Below are 24549 nucleotides of genomic sequence, written 5' to 3'. Positions count from 1 at the left end.
CCAAGTACCAGTTACAAACGAGTGAACCTTTATCACACAATATCACCCTGGACTGGAACAAAAAAATTGTATTCTTCGTCAGGATTCTGATAATCTCTCCTCCTCTCATCCCAAAGTGAGAGAGAACCTGTCCAAGATCCTTTCACCACTCCTAAAGTGGCATTCTGCCACCCACGCAACCTATGCCCCTCTGCACCCTCCCAATTCACTTCCCTGCATCACATTCAGCATGTGCTGCTTCCCACCATCTGCTACAACCGTGCCAGCCCATATATCCGCATCCCTCCTTCCCACATTACTAGTTGGCGAACTGGCAGCATCCCTTAGAATCGCTAGTCATCCACTCCCAGTCCCTCTTCCTGCCTCCCACCTCCCACCTCCCTCTTCCTCTACCCACTCCACCTGATGCTATTCCCACCAGAACCATTCTACTTGCCAAAAAGTAGCATTGGCACTGTTAGTCCAGCTGGCACTATGTTAGGGCATAGGCATTTACACGCATGTGTGTGTGTGTGTGTGTGTGTGTGTGTGTGTGTGTGTGTTTTACTCTAGCTCATCAGAAGTTAACTATGAAAGCTAGCAAGTTCTCTTCTTTTTGTGTGTGGCTGTCGACAATTCAACACAACTGCTTTTCTGTGAGTGATCTCCTTCAATCCAAAAATATTTTATTAATCTAAAATATTGTTTTTAAATACATTCAGAATACTGAAACAGTGTATCTCCAGGGCAATGAAAAATTTCCAGCAACTGTCTTTTCAAATTTACTGATCTCATCCATGACCCCGTTGTGTATGTGACACACTATTTTGAAATTGATTTGTTAAAGATTTTATAAATAAAGCTGACATCAATTTATGAATAGAAAACTATCGCATCATAATTACATACAAGCAATGTAAGTTGGGCTGGATCTGTATGGAATAACTTTATCTGACTGAACAATGGAGGAAAAAATTTTCACTATTCTCTTCTGTTACCAATAAATGTTCAATTAATTAATGATGAACATACATTTCTAAATTGTTGCTAGTATAACTTCTTTTGGTAATGTTGAACAATGATAAACTCAATTGTAGGTCTCATTGATACTTAACTGCAGTAATCACTGAGCTTGGCAGCTTCTGAAAATGATAACAATACATCTAAGGCTGCAAGATTTTTAACAGATTTTTTATGTCTTATATAATCTTTGTTAAACTGGTCCACCACATTTCTCCAAGCTTTTTCACAATCAGCTTCTACTTTTTCACGTAGCTGACACAACTGCTTCAAAATTGATATAACTTGTGGGGAACGGTACCGTCGATAGGTCTTTGTCCTACAAAAAAATATTAATTGATTACATTAAAAGTTCCAGAATGTTATATATTAAAATGACTTGAATAACTGGGCAATAATGCAAAATTAACATACTGAACATAGTTGGCACTTTTTAACACTTGTTTCATTTCTAGTTTATTGATTCATCAAAAAATATTTACCTACTTTTTAATAACTGAAACATTTATCACATTAACAATAAGATCAACTTTAACTTTCCGTACAGCATGAGCCAAAAATATGAGGTGATACAAACACTAGCTTTCGGATCCACAGGTTACTTCATCTCACAAAAGGGAGCATTCAAGCTGCATTACTCAGGCCAGGGAGCGTCATACTAATGTATGTCACCAATATAGTCACCCTACTGGTTAAACTGTGAAGACTGCCAAATATCAGACCAATGGCATGGAAAAGAGCCAGCCTGGACAACAGTGGAAAATATATTGAAATTATTTTGCATATGAACAACTATCAGCTGCAGAACTGGAGCACAAATACAGTGGTTCCTGCAGTTTCTGTCTGAACATAATGGGCTCAAACAGGTTTCTACTAATACTTTCCAATTTCTAACTGAATGATAACAATTAAATGAAATCTAAAGGCAAATCTGGGTTTGATCCACTGTTAAAAGTATAACCAGCAAAGGACAAGATAGATGATCAGTGCAACAATGGATACTAACATGAATGTAGCATCACAACTGATGACAAGATGTTCCCATTTCAGGGATGCCTTACTTTCACATAATATATGCCAGGGGAGCCAAACCAGTATGGAATACAGCTGTGCATGATATCAGAGGCACAGTCAAGTTACATCTGGAATCTTGAAGTCTTTTGTGGGCAGGACAATGTTGTAATGAATGGAGTGCAAAGACTGCTTGACAATTAAGATAGTAAGAGTCATATTCTGTTCACCGATCAGTACTATATAAGTGTAGCTCTAGCAATATCTCTTGAAGAAAAATGTATTGATTCCATTGGCACTGTCAAAAAGGAACACAACAGGAATGCCATTTGCTTTGTCTGCTGCAACAGAATGAAATGCTTGTTTGGTGTGAAGGAAACATTTTGGACTTACTATGGAAAGATAAAAGAGATGTTTATATGATAAGTACGAGACATAGAGCACACATACTTTTCCTGTACTGACAGAAGAGGAGGAGAAAAAATACAAACCAACAGCAATCTTCAATTATAACAAGAACCAGCTTGGTGTTGATTTCACTGGAGAGATAACATCAAATGGAAAATTTTGACCATCACTCTGTGAAGTGATAGAGAAAGCTTTCAGTCTATCTAATTCTCATGGTAGTTTCACATGCAAGAGTATTAGAAATGAAGGTAACCAACAAGAAAATTAGTACCAGCCAATTCAATATTTCTGTTTGTAAACCTCTGTTGACAATACATGATACTGATTCAATCTTCCCCAAGTAGTGCTGAGATTTCATGGGTGGCTGTAAATCTTTTCCTGGAGAGTATCGATACAAATAGGGAAAAATAAAGCACAGAAAATGTGTAGGATCTGAAGAACGAGTAGCAAAAGATACATTGTTTCTGTGTGACATATGCAACATGGAATTTTGTGTGCAACAATGTTCCCTCTCTATCACACAAAAAAGAAAATAACTATTTGAAACATTAAGGGATTCCCATTTGAGTTGATGGAGCACTTCCATAATACTTGCATTCTGATTGAAACTACCAGCAACAAATCTAGTGGCTTGCCACTGAACTGTATCAATGTCTTCCTTTAATCTGCCTTAGTGGAGATCCCAAACACTTGAGCAGCACTCAAGAATGGCTCACACTAGTATTCTACATGTGGTCTCCCTTTCGATTTGCTACATGTCCCCAAAATTCTTCCAATATGCCAAAGTCAAGCATTCGCCTTCCTCACTTCTGCCCTGATGTGCAGATTCATTCCATTTCCAGTAACTTTGTAAATGATTCCTACATATTTAACTGACATGATGGTGTCAAGCAGCACCCTAACAATGCCATATCCAAACATTACAAGTGTTTTTCCAACTCATCTGCATTATTTTACACTCTTCGATATTTAGAACATGCTGCCATCCTCCATCACACTGACAAGAAATTTTGTCTATGTAATCTTGTAAGCTCATACAGTCACTCAATGATGACATCTTACAGCACACCATATTCTCATCAGAAAACAGCTGTGGATTGCTGTGCACACTGTCCATTAGATCATTTATGTATATCTATATTGCCATACAAATACAAGCCCAACATTGAGCTTTCCATTCCTCTTTGAGTTACTATTAGGTTTCTAACAATGAATTCCCTTAATGTCCATGTCTCGCAGCCATAAGTTATTACTGGTAGTACAGGTTGTACAAATACTGTTTCTTCAGCTCAGCTGACATTTTTTACTTCAAAAGTAAAGAGTATCTTTTATAAGATTGCCAGTTTAATTTAGTACACGAACAATTCCTGGTTTTAGGTCTCCTTTCATATTTACATGTTGATCCAGATAGTCATAGTCGGTGACCCTTTGCAGCTGTGTACTTCCGACAGATATATTTCCCTTTGTGTCCATTCATTCATCACGATCTTGGTTTTATCATAGTTCACTTTTAGACCAACTTCAGAGTAGACTAAAGCAGACCTTGCATGAGAAAAGTTGTTTCTACACAGCTTCCAAAGCAGGAATCACATGCTGGACAAGCTGCTCTCGATAACATACAGATGTCACAATACAAGTGACAGGCCCTCTGGATTTACCAAAGAAGAATGGACTGAGAATAAAGGTGCTTGGTAATACACACAACACTTTTACGTATGATGAGTGCAATGGTTCTTCGTGCACAACACATGATTTAATAGTACCCCAAGCTCAGGAGTTCTGTGTATTCACTGCTCCCTGTAGAGTAAAATGTTCCTCATCACTTAACAGAATATTGCCCTGTCACATGTCATCAACTTTGATCCATACCAGAAACAAAGAGCAAATTCAGAACATGGCTTTGGGGTCTTTAGGTTTCATTTGCTGCACTGTCTGGAATTTATATGGATACCAGTGTAAAACAGATTGCAGGAAGTACTGTACTGTCGAGAAAGGGGTGGACGATTCTCATGACATTGCATGAGCACTAGCATTACCCAGGGCAAATGCTGTACAGTCAGTTACAGCAACAGCAGCCTTGTCTATGACTTCCATTGGGATAGGACAATCCCTGACTTCCAGGTGCTGCACCAAGCTCACCTATGTTTTGAGTTTCATTACCATCTTCTTTCAAGCATTTCATGGTACTGGACCTCTCCACAGACTTTTCAGTTAGCAATACTTTCTCATTACAGTACTGTAATTGCTACTATTCACATAAAAAAGTTTCACTAACAACACACATCTCTCTTCTTGACAGCCATACTGTTCACTCACATTATGGCTTTTCAAGTGACAGTGTGGATGTCATGCTGTCATTTGGTGTACAGTGCTTGATGTGCACCTGCGGACCAGAATTGGTACTAATTTTTTTTCATCATAAATCAGTTCCACATTAACGCATTAACGTATCTACCAAATTTCACTGCCTTATGATAATTACAGTCTACACAGGACCTCTGTGAGTAGCTGCACTTTAATTATAGTCACCCGACAGTATCTTTCTTATGTAAGAGGATTATTTTGGCTTTGTTCCAACCTCTTGCGCAAACAACTTGGAAATATTTTAGCTAAATGCTTTGTAATTTCCTAATCCATTAGCTTTAAAATATCAACTGAGAGATCATCACTACACAAAGAAAGACAGAAGGAAAGCAGTAGATATCAGATGGCTAACAAACGTCAGTGGGAGAATGCGAAGAGTGAATATCTTGAAATGACAGTGGGCTGGTCATGTTGCACGAAGAAAAGACGGCAGACGGTCAAAACGAGTACTAGACTGAAGTCCGGCCACCTGGCAAGTGGGATAGACACATAAGAAAGACAGCCAAACTGAATTGGCGATGGAAAGCTCAATATTGGTAGAAATGAAAGAACCTGTTGGGATCCTATGTTACACTCCAACTCATAGAGGCCACATCACCAACTGATCAAACTGGCTGATGATGATGATGATGATGATATAAAGACAAGACATAGCTTACGGTTGTTACTAAAAATCTCATAATGTTCTGTCGCAATTTACTTCAATTTTTTACACCATGGTCTAATAAACATTGTGACAGGCATAAGCTATACTTTTTTTTAAACAATAATGTAAAAGTTTTTTTTTTGTTAAAATAGATTGCAAGAAAGAAAATGATGTGCTGAGCTGTGAAAAAGTGTGGCTTCATTTCATTTCCTATAGTCAATTTTGACTACAATAGTGGTGCATTTAAACCATTAGACAAATGGTTTCTCTCAAATATATTCATTATCTCTATATATAATTTTAAACAAATATTGTATACACAACAATGTGTTGAATTGCTTTCATCCTCACAGTTGGTTCTAACAGAAAATAGGAATGAAGTATTTATGGCTTACTGGCTAATGATTAGCATACTACCACAGAATCTGAATCATCTGACAAATTGTAATCCTACCCATTCAGAGGTTAAAACTGTGCAAAATGCTATCACTGAAGCAACTATCCTTACAGATTCATCAGCTGGAGAGGTTTCTCTCATACCCTGTACACGAATGATACTAACCAATTTACCCATTGATTTTGAGTGACCTGAATTCCCAATCAAGGTTTCATTTGCAATAACAATCATCAAGACTCAACATCAAAGGAGACAGGAGGGGGGGGGGGGGGGGGGGGGGATGGATAGGTGGAAGAGGAGATGGACAGAAAGAGGGGACATAAGGAGACTAGGATGTACATCCACCTTCCACACATATTTGGCAATTGCAAAGCATTACTGGGTTCAGTAGTAGAGAATAAGAGTGATCCTATCACACATCCCTAGGGCTCTCCTGACGATACCCTTGTCTCTGATGAACACTCATCATTGAGGACAAATTACTGGGTTCTACTACTCAAGAAGTTTTCAAGCCACCCTTAAAGTGGAAACTTATTCTGTATACTTATACTTTCATTAACAGTTTGTAGTGTGGCACCATGTCAAACTCTTTCCAGAAATCTAGGAGTATGGAATCTGGTTGTTGCCCTTCATTCAGGGTTTGCAGGATATCATGTGCAAAAAGGCTAAGCTGTGTCAGTGCTCCCATAAAACCTCAGTGTTTGTAACAAAGTGTTTGAATTACATAAGCAAATGCATTGAACAGGTCACAAAAAATACTGTCTGGTGTTGTTTTGTCATTTCATTCTTGTAAAATTCTTGAGTGAATCTATAAATAGTATAATCGGTGCAGACAACAACAGAGACTTAATGAGAGACAAAATTCAACATTTTGAAGGATTTGAAGTGAAGAAGAGAAGAACTGGAGGAACAGTGTGGACAGAAGACCGAAGGGAGCAGCACAGAGAGAGGATGAAGACATATTGGCAGAAGAGAAAAGAGGAGGAGCGCAATAGGAGAAATGTACATTGAAAAATAGTTGTTTAACGCGGTCCCTAGACGGAAAAAAAAAAGAATCGGTGCAGCAACCCTTCCAAAACCAAAACTGTGATTTAGTAACTATATTATTATTACACCAAGGTAGAACACTATTCTACTGAACATTACATTCTTAAAGAGGGTGAGTGCTCATCAGGGGACGCCCTAAACTCTTTAAAAACCTACCACCTACTGGCCAGTCATTGAGGTAAATGACCAACTCAGTTCACAGTTAGGGAACTTGGGGTATTATTCAGATATTTTACAAAATGATGTCATCAATGCAACACCTTACTAATTGTTGATTAACTCCTACCACCTTTCTAATAAAGTGAACTAACAATTGCATTTGTAATGTGTCTGGAAAAAAGACCTTGACTGAATGGATCCATTTTATATTTAAAAATGATGGTTCTTATTTGGCAACAACAATTCTTAGTATTTTATTGGAAACATCATCAACACCATATGAGCATTTCCATTTGATATGGTTTATCATTGTCTTAAAAACAAATAGACTTAGGACAGAGTGCTACTAAGCACATACAGGAGACATTGAGCGTCAGGCAGGCACATTTAAAAGTAGACTAAGCAACACAATACACTAACAGAAAAAATTGCAACAACAAAAAGTAACTGATGTAGGGTAATGAAATGTTTGGAATACATTTGTCTACGTAGTCTATTTAAGTGATTAACATGCAAAGTCACAGGTTAATGTAAGAGTGAGATAAGCCATTGCAAATGTGAAGTGCTGGTACATTAATAACTAGTGTAACCACCAGAATATTGAATGCAAGCATGTAAACATGCATTGTGTTGCACATGTGCTGCATGTCAGTTTTTGGGACGAAGTTTCACACCTGTTGCACTTAAGCCAGTCAATGGTTAAGGCTGTTTGTGGATGAGCTGTCGTCTGATGATGTCCCATACATGCTTATTTGAGACAGATTTGCTGATCGAGCAGGCCAAGACAAACTGTTGACATACTGAGTAACATGTCGAATTACAACAGCAGTATGAGGGCAAGCATTATCATGTTGGAAAACAACCCCTACAAACTGTTCAAGAATGGCAGCAAAACAGGTCAAATCATCAGACTGACATACAAATTTGGAGTTAGGATGTGTTGGATAATTACAAGAGTACCCTGGTGTCACACGAACTCACATAGCAGACCATAACTCCAAGCGTAGATCTAGTGTGTCTAGTATGTAGGTTTGTTGGCTGCAGGCCCTGAACTGGCCTCCTCCTAACCAAAACATGGCTACCACTGGCACTACACAGAACCAGCTCCCATCAGAAAACACAACAGACCTCCACACTGCCCTCCAATGAGCTCTCACTTGACAGCACTGAAGTTGCAAATGACGGTGCTTTGGGGTCAGTGTAAGGCACGCTACAGTGTGTCTTGCTCAGAGATGTCCTTGGATAAACTGATTTGTAACAGTTGGTTGTGTCACTGTGATGCCAACTGCTGCTCAAACTGCTGCTGAAAATGCAGTATGATATGAAGCACCAGAAACATATGCTGAACATGATAGTCTTCTCCCTTCATAGTGCCACATGGCTATCAGGAGCCCGGTCTTCTTGCGATCATACATTATTGTGACCACCTCTAACCGCAATCATGTAGAGTGGCTACATTCCTGCCAACTCTTTCTGTTGAAGGAACATCCAGCTTCTCATAGCCCTATTATACAATCTTTTTCAAACTCAATGAGGTGTTGATAATGGTGTCTTTGTTATCCTAAAGGCATTCTTGGCCGACTTCAACTCACCACATATATCTCAATGATAATTAACACTCACAACTGCTATGCCATGTATTTAAAGCAAATCTTACACAACTGGCATGGAATTTGGGCAGGCATAATCTTTCAGATGTAGAAACACACCTACCAAGTTTTGTTGATGTCACAGAACTCCTTTTCAGTCTTGCAGGTTTTTTCTTCCATCATTATATTTATACATGCACAACTCACATGCATATGACCTCTATCGTATCTGGGCGATTTGTTCAACTCCATAGTTCAGTATTATCCTATTTTTATTGTTATCTCAATAAATTCCAGGCATGTTTGATTGTATTTTATGGCACAGTATCATTGTTACAGAGATATAATTACACTAATGAAATAAATACACAAAAGGTTTCAAATAAACATAATGATTTTCCATTGCTATAGAATTAATTAAAATTTAATACCTCATACAAAAAGAATGATGTTCACCAGTAACTGGGAGAACTAATATCTTCCTCAGAGATAAAAATCACATGATCTTAGAACACATCTGTATTTTACAGTCACCCCACCTATGTTGTTATTCTCTGGAAATAACCGATTGTACAGTTGTAATGAAAAGAACATACTCAAATTATGTTGTCATTGTGGCTGTAGTTATGAAAGCCATATAAAATATTTTAAAAAATTATCTGACAGACAAACATTACTTCACTTTTTTGTCTTGAGGTCATCCCCAAATTAGGCTATGCCCAATGCTTCTTTTCCTCCTTGCTTCTCTGACATAATTAACTGAAGGTATATTTACTGGGGCAGTTAGCACAGTTCAGGAGTGTTTGATATCCTGATATTCACCACAATCTTATATATCATCATATTCATCTAAGGCCCCACTTGATCAGATTTTCTTTCAATTGTACTTTGCCTATTCTGAAGTGGTACAGGATACACCAAATATTTCTGCCTCAAATTCTCACTGCTGGGCTTCTCCAATAGTGGTGAGTAGTCATTTTGAGACTCGGTACACTCTTTATTTGAGAATCTATTGGGATATTTAAGTCTGTGAGGTCCACAGGAAGCTCCCAATAAGGAATGGCATTCATTAAAGGTGTGCTTAATCTTCTATGAAAGTTAGGATCCATAACTCTGACCGCTTTGTATAGTTTATTGAGTGGTTTGGGTCTTGTGCAATAGGTTAGCATATTTCATTTAAGCTTAAGTTGACCATTTTGGCTTGTGCAGATCTGGAATATATGGGACAAGCATATTATGCTGTGGTGAAGCATAGTGTCTAGGCTGTGGTTCTAAGCACCTTTGTAATAGTTCCTCATTTGCTGTTAGCTAATTCTCTCAGTAAGTTATATCTTGCTGTAACTTTAAGATGAGTCTTCTCACAGTGATATTTGCACATGAATTTCCAGTCCAGTGCAACAACCAAGTGTGTCAGTTTATCTCTGTGTTCCAGGGTGTAGCCATTCCAGGCTACATTCAGCTTTCACACACTACTGCAGTCTCAGGCAACTAAGGCCACACTGTAAGCAGCAGCACCAGTGCATGAGGGCAGTGGTGACTGGGTGAGGGTAAGGAGGAGGCTGGGATGGGGAGGGGGAGGGATAGTAGAGTAGGGGCTGGCAGACAGCGAAGTGCTGCAGGTTAGATGGAGGGCAGGCAAGAGGTGGGGAGGGGGAGGGGAGCATAGTGGAAAAGGAGAGAAGTAAAAAGACTGGGTGCGGTGGTGGAATGAGGGTTTTGTAGCGCTGGAATGGGGACAGGAAAGGGGCTGGGTGGGTGAGAACAATGACTAATGAAGGTTGATGCCAGGAAGGTCATAGGAACGTAAGAAATGTTGTAGGGAAAGTTCCCACCCCACACTCCTACCTTCTATATGCTTCCTGAAGTTCATAAACTCAACCACCCTGGACAACTCATTGTGGAAAGTTTCTATGCCCCCACTGAGAGTATCTCTGCTCTGTTAGACCAACATCTTCAACCAATTACATTGAACCTACCCTCCTCTATAAAACATACCAACAATTTCCTCCACCAGCTCTCCACAATTCCTGTCTCTTTACTGCACGGTGCCCAGCTCATCACTACTGATGCCACCTCCCTTTACACTAACATGCCTAATGCCTATGGCCTTACCACTACTGAACTCTACCTTTCCCAATGCATGAGGTTGACCTCCACCTCAAAGATGGCTACATCAGTAACTACGTCCATATCAAAAAACCTACTAACCACCAGCAATACCTCCACTTTGACAGCTGCCACCCATTCCATACCAAGAAGTCCCTTTCATACAGCCTAGCTACCTGCAGCCATCGCATCTGCAGTGACCAGCAGTATCTCTTGAAATATACCGAGGGTCTCACTGAAGCCTTCACAGACCGTAATTATCCTCCCAACCTTGTACAAAAACAAATCTCTCATGCCTTATCTTTCCAGTCTGCCTCCATCTCCCAAAGTCCCACCATTCAGCCACAGAGGGGCATTCCTCTCGGAACTCAGTACCATCCAGGACCGAAGTAACTGAATTACATCCTTCGCCAATGTTTCAACTACCTCTCAACGTGCCCTGAAATGAGGAATGTCCTGCCCACCATTCTTCTCACCCCTCCCACAGTGGTATTCCACCATCCACCAAACCTACACATTATACTCGTCCACCCCTACACAACCCCTGCTCCCAACCCCTTACCTCATGGCTCTTCCCCCAGTAATAGACCTGTCCCATACATCTCCCACCACCACCTACTCCCGTCCAGTCACAAACATCACCTGTCCTATCAAAGGCACGGCTACCTGTGAAAGCAGTCATGTGATCAACAAGCTAAGCTGTAACCACCGTGCTGCATTCTATGTAGACATGCCAACCAAGAAGCTGTCTGTCCGCATGAATGGGCACTGAAAAACTGTGGCCAAGAAACAAGTGGACCACCCTGTTGCTGAGCAAACTGCCAAACATGGCATTTACATATGGATCCTTCCCAACAACACCAGCTTTTTGAATTATGCAGGTGCAAACTTTCCTGCAATATATCCTACATTCCCATAACCCTCCTAGCCTCAATCTTTGTTTGTCATTGTCCTCACCCACCCAGCCCCTTCCCTGTTCTCATTCCAGCACAGCACAACCCTCATTCCACCACTGCACCCAGTCTTTTTACTTCTCTCCTTTTCCACTATGCCCCTCACACCTCTTGCTTGCCCTCCATCTAACCTGCAGCACTCCACTGTCTGCCACCCCTAACCTACTATCCCTCCTCCTGACCGCCCCAGCCTCCTCCTTACCCTCACCCAGCTGCCACTCCCCTCATGCACTGGTGCTATTGCTCGCAGTGTGGTTTCAGTTGCCTGAGACTGCAGTAGTTTTTGTGTGTGTGTGTGTGTGTGTGTGTGTGTGTGTGTGTGTGAGAGAGAGAGAGAGAGAGAGAGAGAGAGAGAGAGAGAGAGAGATCTATTTTTGACAAAGGCCTTACTGGCCAAAAGCTTTATTTGTGACATCTCCGCTATAAGGATTTAGTATAAGCATATTTTCCCAGTATTATTTCTGAGATGATGCATGTTTCTGGTTTTGTTCCACCTCCTCATTACTCCATCCCTGAACTATGATGGCCAGATGATCAGTGAACAGGATTTGGGTCATGTAATTTGCTGTTGGTTGGTCACTGGTATACAGATTGAATTTTCTGCTGTTGCTTTCAGCTCTTTCTGCCCTTCAGTGTTACACAGAACATTCTGTATTGCAGCAGTGATTTAGTGATTTCTAAAAGCTTGAAGTTTGTCTTGCAATTCTGTCATGGATGACCTATAGCTCAATGTGTCATATGCAGAGCTCAGGAAAACTGACACTAGTCTTGTTATTAGTTTATTTTTATATCCTTCCTCTATGTGTTCAAGAATGGACCCGATTAGGTTGGTGTAGGATTTTTCTGGCCTGAAATTATCCTAGTGGTTGGTAAGCTTTGGCTTTACACTGTCTGCTACGTGTTTCAATATCAGTCATTAATACAGCTGCATAGGTGACATAAGAGCAATCCGGGGCAATATTTCATTGGTTAACTTGCATCTTTCCCATGCTTTAAAAGTGGCACAGCATCTGTTTCTCTCTGTATCTTCGGGATTTTGCATGACTTGAGGCAGCAGTTAATAAGTTCCAGGATGCATAATTCGGCTCTAGGGGAAAAGTGCAAAGTGTTGCATTCTATGTCACTCATTATGTAAAGATTTTTTTCATTGTTGCTTATTAATCTGGGCTTGTTGTGCTGCAATCCACCATCAGGATAACTGTGTTTATACCTCGTAGCTGTAAACTTCATCACCGAGGCATCTCCTTCTGTGTTAGCTGAAATATTACTTTTGTATTCAATCTCTGCTAAAAGACATCAAATTCCTTTTTGTAAATTATGTGTATACTTAATCTTTCATCACAATATGGAACCACTTCACATACAGTCTGCTTACAGAATTTTATCAGACAATGCTTGTTTATATCATCAGTCTATCTCAGTACAGGTCTGTCAGACAATCACAAAGTCCGTTTATCATGACGTCACTGTGACTGTCATGATCTTCTCTATTCCATGGCTCAAAGGTCATTTCCAAGATGGGACCAAGGGACTCAGAGTAACCTGACCAAACAGCATGTGCCACAACACACAGAAAGCCTAACCTCCTTGTGGAGGTTGGGTTGTTTAGAGGAAGAGACCAAACAGCAAGGTCATCAGTCTCATTGGATTAGGGAAGGACAGGGAAGGAAGTCAGCCATGCCCTTTCAAAGGGACCATCCCGGAATTTGCCTGGAGCGATTTAGGGAAATCACAGAAAACCTAAATCAGAATGGCCGGACACGGGATTGAACCGTCATCCTCCCAAATGCGAGTACAGTGTGCTAACCACTGTGCCACCTTGCTCAGTGTCTCCTTGTAGACATGCTGTGCCCATCCACACCTGTGCACATTCATGACAGCAATGAAAAATCGCACACAATATTTGAGTTAAAACTTATCACTTAACTAATAAGGAAAATGAGCATCATTTGTCAGACAGAGAGACATGGGGTAAAACATCACTTTACCCTAAATGATATGTTAGACCACAAGTGTTTTATTTGTTCCACACAAATGTTGTCCACCCTGGCTGCATTCCTATTTTTCACTGAGTTTAGTTCTAGACTGAGTTCTCTTAAGGCAAATGGCGCAACAAAGTGCCGGACTCTTGCTCCAGGCTTTTATTGATTTTGGACTTCTGACATTTGTTGGTATTTCCATTTAGGAGACAGAATTATGGCTAGTACTTACTTTGAGGAAGGGTAATATACAGTACCCCCAATGGACACATATAAAGTAAAACACTACTTACATATCAGAACTACTAGTTCCTTCTCTGGAAAAGGATATGGTGGCAAACGTTAAAAAGGAAGGGCATTTTACTCTGATTCCTGAATGCGAGAGATCCACACATAGTGAGGATGAGGGTAGACAAACATACAGATACAAAATTTTTTTTTAATGAATTGTTAATTTTCATCTCATCTTGCCTGCAGTGTCTTTATAGTCTTGCAGTACCGTGTGATTCTGTGAAACCTGATAAATGATATTCTTTCCCTCAGTACCTTCCTTTTGACGATGGAATGCTGAGCAGAAAAAGAATGCAATTCTTCCATTTGTGTGTGTGTGTGTGTGTGTGTGTGTGTGTGTGTGTGTGTGCGCGCATGCGTGGGCGCGCACGTGCACATGCGCGCGTGTGCGCGTGCATGCCGGAGTGCATCCGCATGTGCACATGCTTGTGTCTGTTTGTGTGAGAGAGTGTGGCTGCTAGATAGTAAATGGTTTTTTTAACTAGCATTTCTTGGGGTTTCTTATTTGCAATACAAGCTCCAGCTGTTGTTATATTAGCTACAAATAATGCATGTTCTATATATGTGTCATGTATCAGGGTACTTGTCATCATTTCAGTACATGTGCAATCTCTGGTGTATTTACAAGCTCGATAAAGTTGGAAACACAAATTTTCTGAGTCAATGCTTTGGGAAATACAGAAACACATCAATATGGAAAAATTAAAGGCAAAACAAGGATGTTAAACAGCGAAAGAAAGGGGTACACAAAAAAGCAGCTGATTATTATATTTCAACTTGAATCTTTTTTTAGAGCTCATATTTATAATGTGCATACATATGTACTTAAGTGCATGCTTTCAGGGGATAGCTGATGTCTGTCTTCAAATATCTCCACATCCAGGTTTCCAGTATTTTCATGATACCCTCTCTTGAGATCTCGGAAATATTTGTGCTGTCCTTTTTTATGTACACTTAACAGCCCCAGTTAATCATGTTTGGTATCATTCCCACCTACTTCAACAGTGTTGTCAGGTGGGTTGCCAGAGGGTTTTGTTATCAATTGCCTGTACAGACTCATTGAATTTTCCTAGTATCCTGCCAATGAAACAAAGTCTGTCACCTGCTTTACATACAAATGAGCATATATGGTGATTAAATTTCATGTCCCCACAAACTGTTAGACCCAAGTAACAGTATTAATTGAATGACTACAGTTGTGACTCACTTACATTGTAATTATAGGATATTACATTTCGTGAAGTGTATAGTTTTACACATCTGAAAATTTAAGGCAAGTTGCCAATGTTTGAACTATTTTAAAATCTTATCAGATCTTGCTCAATTTCTTTTTTTCTTCCAGACTGCACAAACTTCAAAAAGGCTGAGGTTACTATTAATTTAGTCTGAGAGGCCATTAATATTCAGCCTGAACAGAAAGGGGCCCAATACAGTTCCCAGTGGTTCACCATACTTTTGTTAATAAGTATTGGTGTGGTATTGAGTCGACACGTCAGAAGTGAAGAAATACTGCGCATGAAATATGGAAATAACTGTAACAAAAGTGTGCAGTATTACTTATATTTTCTTGTCAGTGTTGCAAAGGAAATATGCCACAGGCACTAGCTACAATATATTTTTTCATAACATAATTTATGCCAAAACTGATTTCAAAGTCAAGGGTCTACTTACTGATTGACAAGGATCCAGTCAAGAGGCACTTGCACATCCTTCTTGGCTTGTATCAAATATTCTTGACCAGCAACTGTAATATAGTAGAACAAAGGCACTCCCAAAGTTTCTGCAATGGATGGTCGCAACTCATCCAGCTCATTTTCCAGTGCCTTGATTTCTGTCTTGGTCATCAAAACATTTGGGAACTCTGAATAATCATTTAAAATTGATGTTTTGTCACCAATCCTGTGCATAAAAGTGGAAATGGTTTGTCAAAATGAAAGAGGCAGGTATTATTATTGTTTTACGGAAAAAACAAATAAATATTTGTATCAACACTATGCAACACCAGATAATACAAAAACTGTACATGAACATATACACATTAAAAACAACAAATTTATTAAGGAAATTTACTTACAGAATAACACAGAAAATAAAAAAGTTTCATGGTGTTTATCTTCAAATTCAGAGTCAGTAAATAGTACAAGTAATAACAGTTAATTGTTGACTAAGATACAGTTTAACAGCTGAAAAAATATATATTTGTAAATTCTTCTACATTTTTCTTTGCCTGCTACCCTCAGGACTGAATGTATTACGGGTAACACAAAGACTGGTTGAACAATACATGACAATACTGACTAGAGGCTTGATGTCCCTGCTGCCAAGTAATCGGAATGTAACTCAGTCATGTCAATCCCAAGTTGAAAGATTCAGAGTACTCAAACCTAGGCAATGGGCATAGTTCTGTTTGCCTACCTTGCCAAATTCTTGGCCCCTGGAAGGCTTGTATACTGCAGGTGGGGTTACAGGAGATCTGCAAGCCCAAATTACTGGGGGGTCGGTATTCCGGGTCTGGTGAAATAATGTTTGGAGTAGTATACTGAGGAACTCAGAAAATGGCTTCAGCCCACTGTGTACGACAAGTGACTTTTGCAGACACTCCGTGCTATGCAAAATCTGTCTCAACAAATTATATGGATCTTAGAAACCAAACTGATTTTACTATATTTCGTTTAGGAGCAATAAGTGCAGAATTTTGGGATTCAAAGACAGATAGACAGATAGAGAGAGACAGAGACAGAGACAGAGAGAGAGAGAGAGAGAGAGAGAGAGAGAGAGGTTTAGTGGCACTCAAAGTCAAGGTTACCAGTGCGATTCAGAGACAGATTAGTGAAAATTAAGTGAAATTAAGGGGGATGTAATAAGATTATCAGAAGTGCAGCAACAGAAGAAAGGTCAAAGTGAATAAAGATTTGGAGATATGTTTCACTGCAGATAATAGAGTAGGGAAGAAAGCAGAATTATACTATAAGGAAGAAAATTAAAAACAATTTTCAAGTAATTATATAATCTCAGAGAGAATAGCTGGACTTGTTGAGAGAGAGAGAGAGAGAGAGAGAGAGAGAGAGAGAGAGAGAGAGAGAGAGAGAGAGAGACTTCACAGAAACAACCCAGGTCTATAAGCCAACATGCTCACATTCAGATGATGATGTAGAAGACTGCTACAAAAAGTTACAGAAGATGATAAATGACAGAAAATCTTACTAGTAAGACCTGACATCACCAGGCGACGGAGATAAAAGATCTGATGTATTGCTTAAACTTTAAAGAAATTATATCTTTTATTATGAGAAGGTAAGTTGCTACTCACCTTATAGCAGAAATGCTGAGTTGCAGATAGGCACAACAAAAAGACTCTCACAATTATAGGTTTCGGCCGTTTAAGGCCTTCATCAACAATAGACACACATACACGCATGCACGCCCACCCCCCCCCCCCCCCCACACACACACACACACACACACAAATGCAATTCACACACATGACTGCAGACTCAGGCACAGGCAGCAGCACCAGTGCATGATGGGAGTGGCAATTGGGTGGGAGTAAGGAGGAGGCTGGAGCGGGAAGGGGGAGGGATAGTATGGTCGGGTGGCAGACAGCGAAGTGCTGCATGTTAGACTGAGGGTGGGGGAGAGGAGAGGAGGAAAAAGGGGGGAGGGAGGGGGTAGTGGACAAGAAGAGAAATAAAAAGATTGGGTGTGGTGGTGGAATGACGGCTGTGTAGTGCTGGAATGGGAACATGGAAGGGGCTGGATGCATGAGGACAGTGACCAACAAAGGTTGATGCAAGGAGGGTTACAGGAACGTAGCATGTATTGCATCCTGTAACCCTATTGTTAACAAAGGCCTTAAACGGCCGAAAGCTATGATTGTGAGAATATTTTTGTTGTGCCTATCTGCAATTCAGCATCTCCGCTATATGGTGGGTTGCAACTTTCCTTCCCATAATATTGTTACATTCCATCCTGGATTTTCCATCGTTTGATACATAATCTTTTAAATGTCTTATTGGCAATAACACACCACTTTACATCTGATTACTAGATGCAGTTGCTAAACAACCATCTTCAGATCACACATTCTACAGCTGTCTGTCTATGTACACTGTAGTCTAAAATGCCGTTACCTGATAGTGTACCTGATTGCCTTGATCCTTCGATTTCATGACATCATGTGAGAAAAGTGCAAGGTGGGTTCCACATGATTAGTGTTTTTGAAAGCCATGCTGGTTGTCATGGAGGAGGTCATTCGGTTTGAGATACCTCATTATGTTTGAGCTCAGAATATTTTCTAAGATTTTACAACAAATGGATGGCACTTCTGCTGCCCTTTTTGCAGATGGGTGTGACAAGTGCATTCTTCAAACTACTGGACATAGTTTTTTGTTTAAGATACCTACAGTAAGTTATGGTTAAAAAGAGGGCAAATTTAGCATATTTGGGGCCTGGCTCCCCTGCTTTGTTCAATTTTATTAATTTCAACTGCTTATCAATGCCAATGATAGTACTGTATACATCACTCACTTTCACAGGGTGCAAGAATTAAATCGGGGCCATAATCCTGGATTTTCCTTTGTAAAGGATCATTTGATAACAGAGTTCAGCATTTCTGCTTTTGCTGTACTACTTTCAGTTTAAGTTAGCGTTTCATTCATGAGTGTCTGGACACTAACTTTTGTTCCACTATCGGTCTTTACATAATACCAGAATTTCTTTGGGTTTAGTGAGAGATCTTTTGATCATATTCTGGTATGGCAGTTGTTGATAGCTTCACACATAGTCCTCTTGACAGCCAAATACATTTCATTCAGCACCTCCCCATCTGTATCCCTACATATCCCTACACTTTTTTTGCACCTATTATGCAGTAGTTTCTGTTTCTTTAGAAGATTCTTTACAGTAACTGTATATCATGGAATGGAACACCCAGTCACGAACTGTTCTACTGGATAATCTCTATAAAGTATATGGTTAAGTATCCTGTTAAATGTGAGCCACAGTTCTTCTGTATGCACCTCTCCAGAACTGAATGTTTTGAGCTGCTTATTGAGATATGACACTACTACCTCTTTCTCTACTTTGCTGACTATATAAATCCTTCCACTTGTCTTAATTGCCCTTTATATTTTAGCAATAAGTGTTGCTCCAAATGCCTCATAGTCTCTGATACCAGTTTCAGTATCGCCATCTCTGAATAACTACTGCAACCTACATCCATTTGAACCCGCTTATTATATTCATTTCTTGGCGCTCTGCACCAATAATACTGAAGATTCCTTTATGTCTCAGAATATGCCCTATCAACTGATCCCTTCCTTCAGTCAAGTTGTGCTGCAAAATTCTTTTATCCTCAATACTACTCCGTAGCTCCTCATTTGTTATGCAGTATGTGGTGTCATCTGAAGAATGAAGTCCCATGTCAAAGTTGGTACCTCACAAAAGAATCATAAGAAAGGGCAATCACTGTCTGATGTAGCAACAAATGAGAGCCATCAGAGCAAATACGCCCTCAAGAGAGTCCATGTGCCACCACATGCTAAAAGAGTACAAGAGTACTTATGTCAGAATGCAGTGCCATTCACCCAACTCTCTAATCATTGCCTACGATGACAGCGTCATCTTACTTCAGATCCAGTAATGTGAGTTGTATTAGAAGTCAGAACTTTATCAAGGTTTATAGTCAACTATCATTCTGTACTGCACCAAGTGATTAGGTAGTGTTCACCTTAATAAAGTGATCTAATATTTTGTGTGTGTTGTATTATCTGGTCAATCTGATTCTAAAGTAAATCTAGGCTTGCTAGGTCCCACTATAGTGCGGAAGCAGATTTCTCAAGTGTTTTTTCATCTGACACTACAAAGGTGATAAGGATGCCTGAACATTTATTCCAGTGAGTTGTCTTCCATCCCAAACCACTTAGTGTTCTGACAATCTCGGCTGCCTAAATCACATTTGTATATGTTCCTACTATAAAGTGTTCTTGTGGATTAACAAAATGTGTCAAATGCATGCATTTGCACTGCTATTCTAAATTTGCTGGATACAGATCTGAAAACAGTTTTGTCAGTTGTAGAGTTTCAAAGTACTGTGGACACAACTGTTGTTGATTGTGAGGCTCTGTCTATTTCTCTTTTTCACAATGCTCAAGGCACTCAGTCTAAAGTTCATGCTAATGTAAAAGTGAACAAAAACAAGGCTTACATTAACAGTAAATGTAAAGGTAAAACCCTTCAGTCATATGCCACGTGAAGCATACTTCACAAATAAGGTGAGGAAGTCTTGGCTTCAGTGTTTTTCAAATCACAATAGCAAAGTTTGTCCTTTCAGTTATGTTGAACAAGATCACATCCAGATATCTGTTTACAAGACAGCCAGGGCAGGTGCTGGTCATGAGTGCAACTACAGTGTAGCTTTCAGGAAGTGAATGTCATGTCGGCACATACATTACAGCTAGTACCAATACGGCTTGCATTTCTGTATCACCTAGCTTTCTAATGTCATCACAGACAGAAGAAAAAACCTTTTGGCCTATTAAGAGTGGATCACAAAACATTTAAATTTCAGTTAGGCACAGATACATCTGTTTCCCTCAAAAATAAAGACATCTATGAAATGATTGGTAGACCACAGCTACAGAAGCCTAATTCTGTTTTGTCTCTATATAAAGGATGTGTAATACTAGTAATTGGCATGTGCAGTCTGCCAGTAACTTTTTGAGACCTTACAAAGTGTGTTTCATTTCATGTGCTATGTTCTAGGAACAGTGCAAACATTTTTGGTTTAGACTTGTTTGGTTTGTTTAACCTGTGAATTTAAGACAGTGTGTTATAAATCACTGTTACAGTGCCTTATACTAATGTTTATAACTTGTGTAATAAGTATAATGAACTTTCTGAACCAGTTTCAGGAAGGGCTACAGATTATGAGGTGCACATTACTGTTCAAGACAATGTTCAAACACAATTTTAATGTGCTCAGCTGGTCACCACATAATACAAGAGCAAGTTTCTCAGGGAATGCATTGATGGAAAGACAATGAAATGATACAACCTCTTTCTGCAAGTCATTGGGCATCCCCCTTGGCCATTCTCAAAAACCCATCAGGAGGTTTATGTTTACACGCTGATTTCAAAGCAACAGTAAACTCACCACAGATTGTTGCAGACTCATTTTCTCTCTCAACACCTGAGGACTGGCTTCATTCTTTTCCAAGATTGATTTAAGTGAGGCATACTCACAGTTACCACTGGACAAGTAGTCCAAGCAATATTTTCTGATCAATCTCAGCTGTGTTTGTTCAAATTTCAAAGACTACTGTCCAGAAATGCTTCAGCTCCTTCCAAGCATGTGCCGTCATGGACAGCACAAAAATTGCAATGTTGGATTCTGTTGTTGTCTAATTATCTATATAAGTTACTGTACAGGCCCAGCACACGAGGCCCACTGAACAACACTTGAATGCTGACTTCTTGGTGTGTGTTGTGTTTCCCATGATACCCACCACTATTGCTAGGTCTTCCTGAGGTCCTTGTCTTGGATAATAGATGACAATTCACATCAGCTGATTTTCAACAGTTTTGTGCTGCCAATGTCTTACATTATGTAGCTACTGCTCGCTTTCGCTCTCAGTCTAATGGATAAGCTGAACAGTTTATCATAACATTCAAAATCACATGGAGAATCTCCATTCCCCTCACACATGGGAGCAAGTTTTAAAGACTTTTCTTTCCCCCCTACTGCTCCTTGGCAAGTGATGGGAAGCTGGTGGCAGAATTTATTACGCAGTCATTGTCACTGTACCCTGTTACATTTTCTGAGGCCACCATGGAAACAGTTCATTCAGCCTACACAAACAAAGTGCAGCCACAGGATGAAGTTTTCTTTAAAGTTTTTAACAAAACACAGTGTTCGGAGCATGTCATCACACAAGTCTTGGGGCATACCTCTTACATCATTCAAGGTTCCTCTAGGCTGCATCAGTGTCACCAGAATGAGCTTTAGCACTCTTTTCTTAATGATTTTGTGACAAATGTTTGCCCTTAGACTCAGCACACTGCTTGTGTCCATAACAGCAGTCATCTCCACTTCTCCACCCATGGTGGTCGGCACCATTCAGAGTAGTGCTAGTGGAGATCAACAGTATGCCATTGCTGTCACCATCAATGCTCCTGCAACCTAAGCCAATTTCCATGTGGGTGCTGATCCCAGACAGCCATCACAACAATCCTGGAATTTTGCTTGCAGTCAACCCAACCACAGCATCAGCATCACTAGATGCAGGCATGCTCCCTGTTTTTGGTTTTTCCCCCCTCACCTTCCTGCCATTGTCATGTGACACAGCACTACTAAGGATGGCAGTTGTCACTGAATTAACTGATTTTCAGTTATATTGGTACTATTTCACACGAACTTAACCTGACTGTTAATATTAATCAAAAGGGCAAGTTCCTGAAATAAACCATTTTCATTTTTTATTGCTACCATTTCCTGTAATAAACACAGAAATCAGACAAAGATTGAAAAATTTTGGTCCTATCAGTTTCAAGACACACAAATCAAAATATTACGTTAAATAGGCAAATAAAAGGAAACTTAGTCCGACCACCATTCACTGCTTTTCTTGAAAAGTGGTAAGTGGCTGAATACTACAAAAAAATCTACTCACTCCTACTGATTCTAATTTTTTAAAACTTTGCTCACAAATCATGTTGTAATTGGAGATCCTACCACTATTTGGATAGTACGGATAGTCAGTGCTAAAGGGTGAAAACTAAGACTGAGGAACTCCGTATTTCATGTCAATTTGTCTGTTTTTGAGGGTTACAAGCAGATAAAGGCATATTATGTAGACATAGGCAGCAGATCAGTTACTTCTGTTTTTATTGTATACTAAGATGAACTGTTCTTATATTTTTAATTTATTACTGTTACCATAATTTCCTTCCTCTTTTATTATTTCATAGAAATTGAAGACAAATCTTTAATCTTCTAAAGCAAATGAAGCATTGTACTTCACTATCACTTGGTAAAAATATTTCCAAACTAGGGTTGTTGTCAATCTGCAATAGGACGAGAGTACGGTGACAACAGTGAGAAACTACCATACAGATAAAGTGGAGACAAATCTTGCACACTGCATGTACAAGCGTACCTTAATCCACAACACAGCACACCAGAGACATTATTCTCTCAACAAAGCTGTACCAATTCTTATGCCATGTGTTTGTTGCTCGCTTCTGTTGGCGTGTTGGCATTGTTACTAACATAGCACTGATTGCTTTTCTCATTTTCCACAACAACACAATCTTTGAAACCAACACAAATTTCATGAATAAAAAGATTCTTATTTTTTTAAAAAAGGTTTATGTAAAGACAAAAAAAATTAGCACTGCTGCTGTGGGTAACTGATATTTTTGTTTTTTATTCAGTTATTAGTAAGAAATAAAAAACATCCATTACAACCAAGACCAAAGAAATACCAATTACTCAGAATTTTTAACTGGTCAGTTTTTCTCCCCCTAAGCATCAGCTTCACAGCCATACAGATCTTGTCATACTCTATGGTTGATCCAAAGTTCTGTAATGGTGCGGCGAGGCTTCAACGTTCACAGCCATATGGATCTTGTCACACACTATGGTCATCTTACCACCAGGCAGTACATCAAAAAGATCCTGTTGGACCATGTAGTGACTGCTGCATACAGTGTTGGCCTAGAATTCCTTATAATGTCAGGGCCCATGTGGTGGGTGTCAGCATGGATGTCTTGCAAAGTCTGGACACTGAGGTAACAGAATGGCCAGCAGTGAGGCCTGACCTAAATCCCCAACATGCATACGTGGGACATGCTTGACAGACAAGTTTTTGGTCATCCTGTTCCGCCACAGACTCCCAAGAACTATCATGGGCTCTTTTTGAAGAGTGGGAATGGATACCACAGGATGGCCTCCATATTTTTACACAGAGCAAGCCATGTAGGTGTCAGCTAGTGATAAACGCTCACTGAGGGTATACATGTTATTGAAGCTCTATAATTCAAATGAATAGCACCCGGCATGACTGGATGAATGATTGTTCCCGCTTTATTTTCAACACCTGTCTGACATTTCAGTTCTTTTTTCGTAAGCAATCAAGGATGCAATGACGTTTTGTCGTGTACTTAATTTGTGAAAGATAAAGGTGTAATTTGGTAACATACCCAGTCCTCAATTAATGCTCATTGGAATGTGACAGATTCCCAAAGTCATGTTCCCCTGATTCCTTTGAGCAGAATAATTTAAGGAAAAACACAGATTTTTCACACATATGACCACATGATAAAATGTTTATTTGTGACATGCTACTTCCTTTCCTTAAGGTGTTGTACAGAACAGGTATTTTAGAGTCTTTTGTTGTACTGCAGCAGTCTCACAAATATATTATAATAAATCTTTTGTTATTTAGACTGTTAAAAACTTTTATTTTGTGAACAGCATACACAATGAGTTGCTCCACTAAAAACAAAGTACTTTGGCACAGATGGTCCCATGAAATAGGAAAAATTAATTAAAAAAAATGTCACAAACCACATAAGGAGTAATGGAAGATACTTGTGAACA

The 24549-nt window shown here is 39.6% G+C and overlaps 1 protein-coding gene across 3 annotated transcripts in view; it reads right to left on the bottom strand.

The window, feature by feature from the left end:
* The window catches only part of LOC124787822 (DNA mismatch repair protein Msh3-like), a 344981-nt gene that overhangs the window by 123249 nt on the left and 197183 nt on the right, over positions 1 to 24549 (bottom strand). For 2 of the 3 annotated variants that reach the window (XM_047254753.1, XM_047254754.1), the window contains 2 exons: positions 15621 to 15848; positions 1094 to 1318 (listed from right to left, as the gene is read on the bottom strand). In XM_047254753.1, coding sequence (XP_047110709.1) covers positions 1094 to 1318; positions 15621 to 15848 — 453 coding nt within the window. The remainder of the gene's footprint in view (positions 1 to 1093; positions 1319 to 15620; positions 15849 to 24549) is intronic. The other variant, XM_047254755.1, reaches the window with a different exon arrangement.

Source organism: Schistocerca piceifrons, chromosome 3 (assembly GCF_021461385.2).
Source record: "Schistocerca piceifrons isolate TAMUIC-IGC-003096 chromosome 3, iqSchPice1.1, whole genome shotgun sequence".
NCBI classification, from domain to species: domain Eukaryota; kingdom Metazoa; phylum Arthropoda; class Insecta; order Orthoptera; family Acrididae; genus Schistocerca; species Schistocerca piceifrons.
This window is presented reverse-complemented; position numbering and strand designations above follow the sequence as displayed.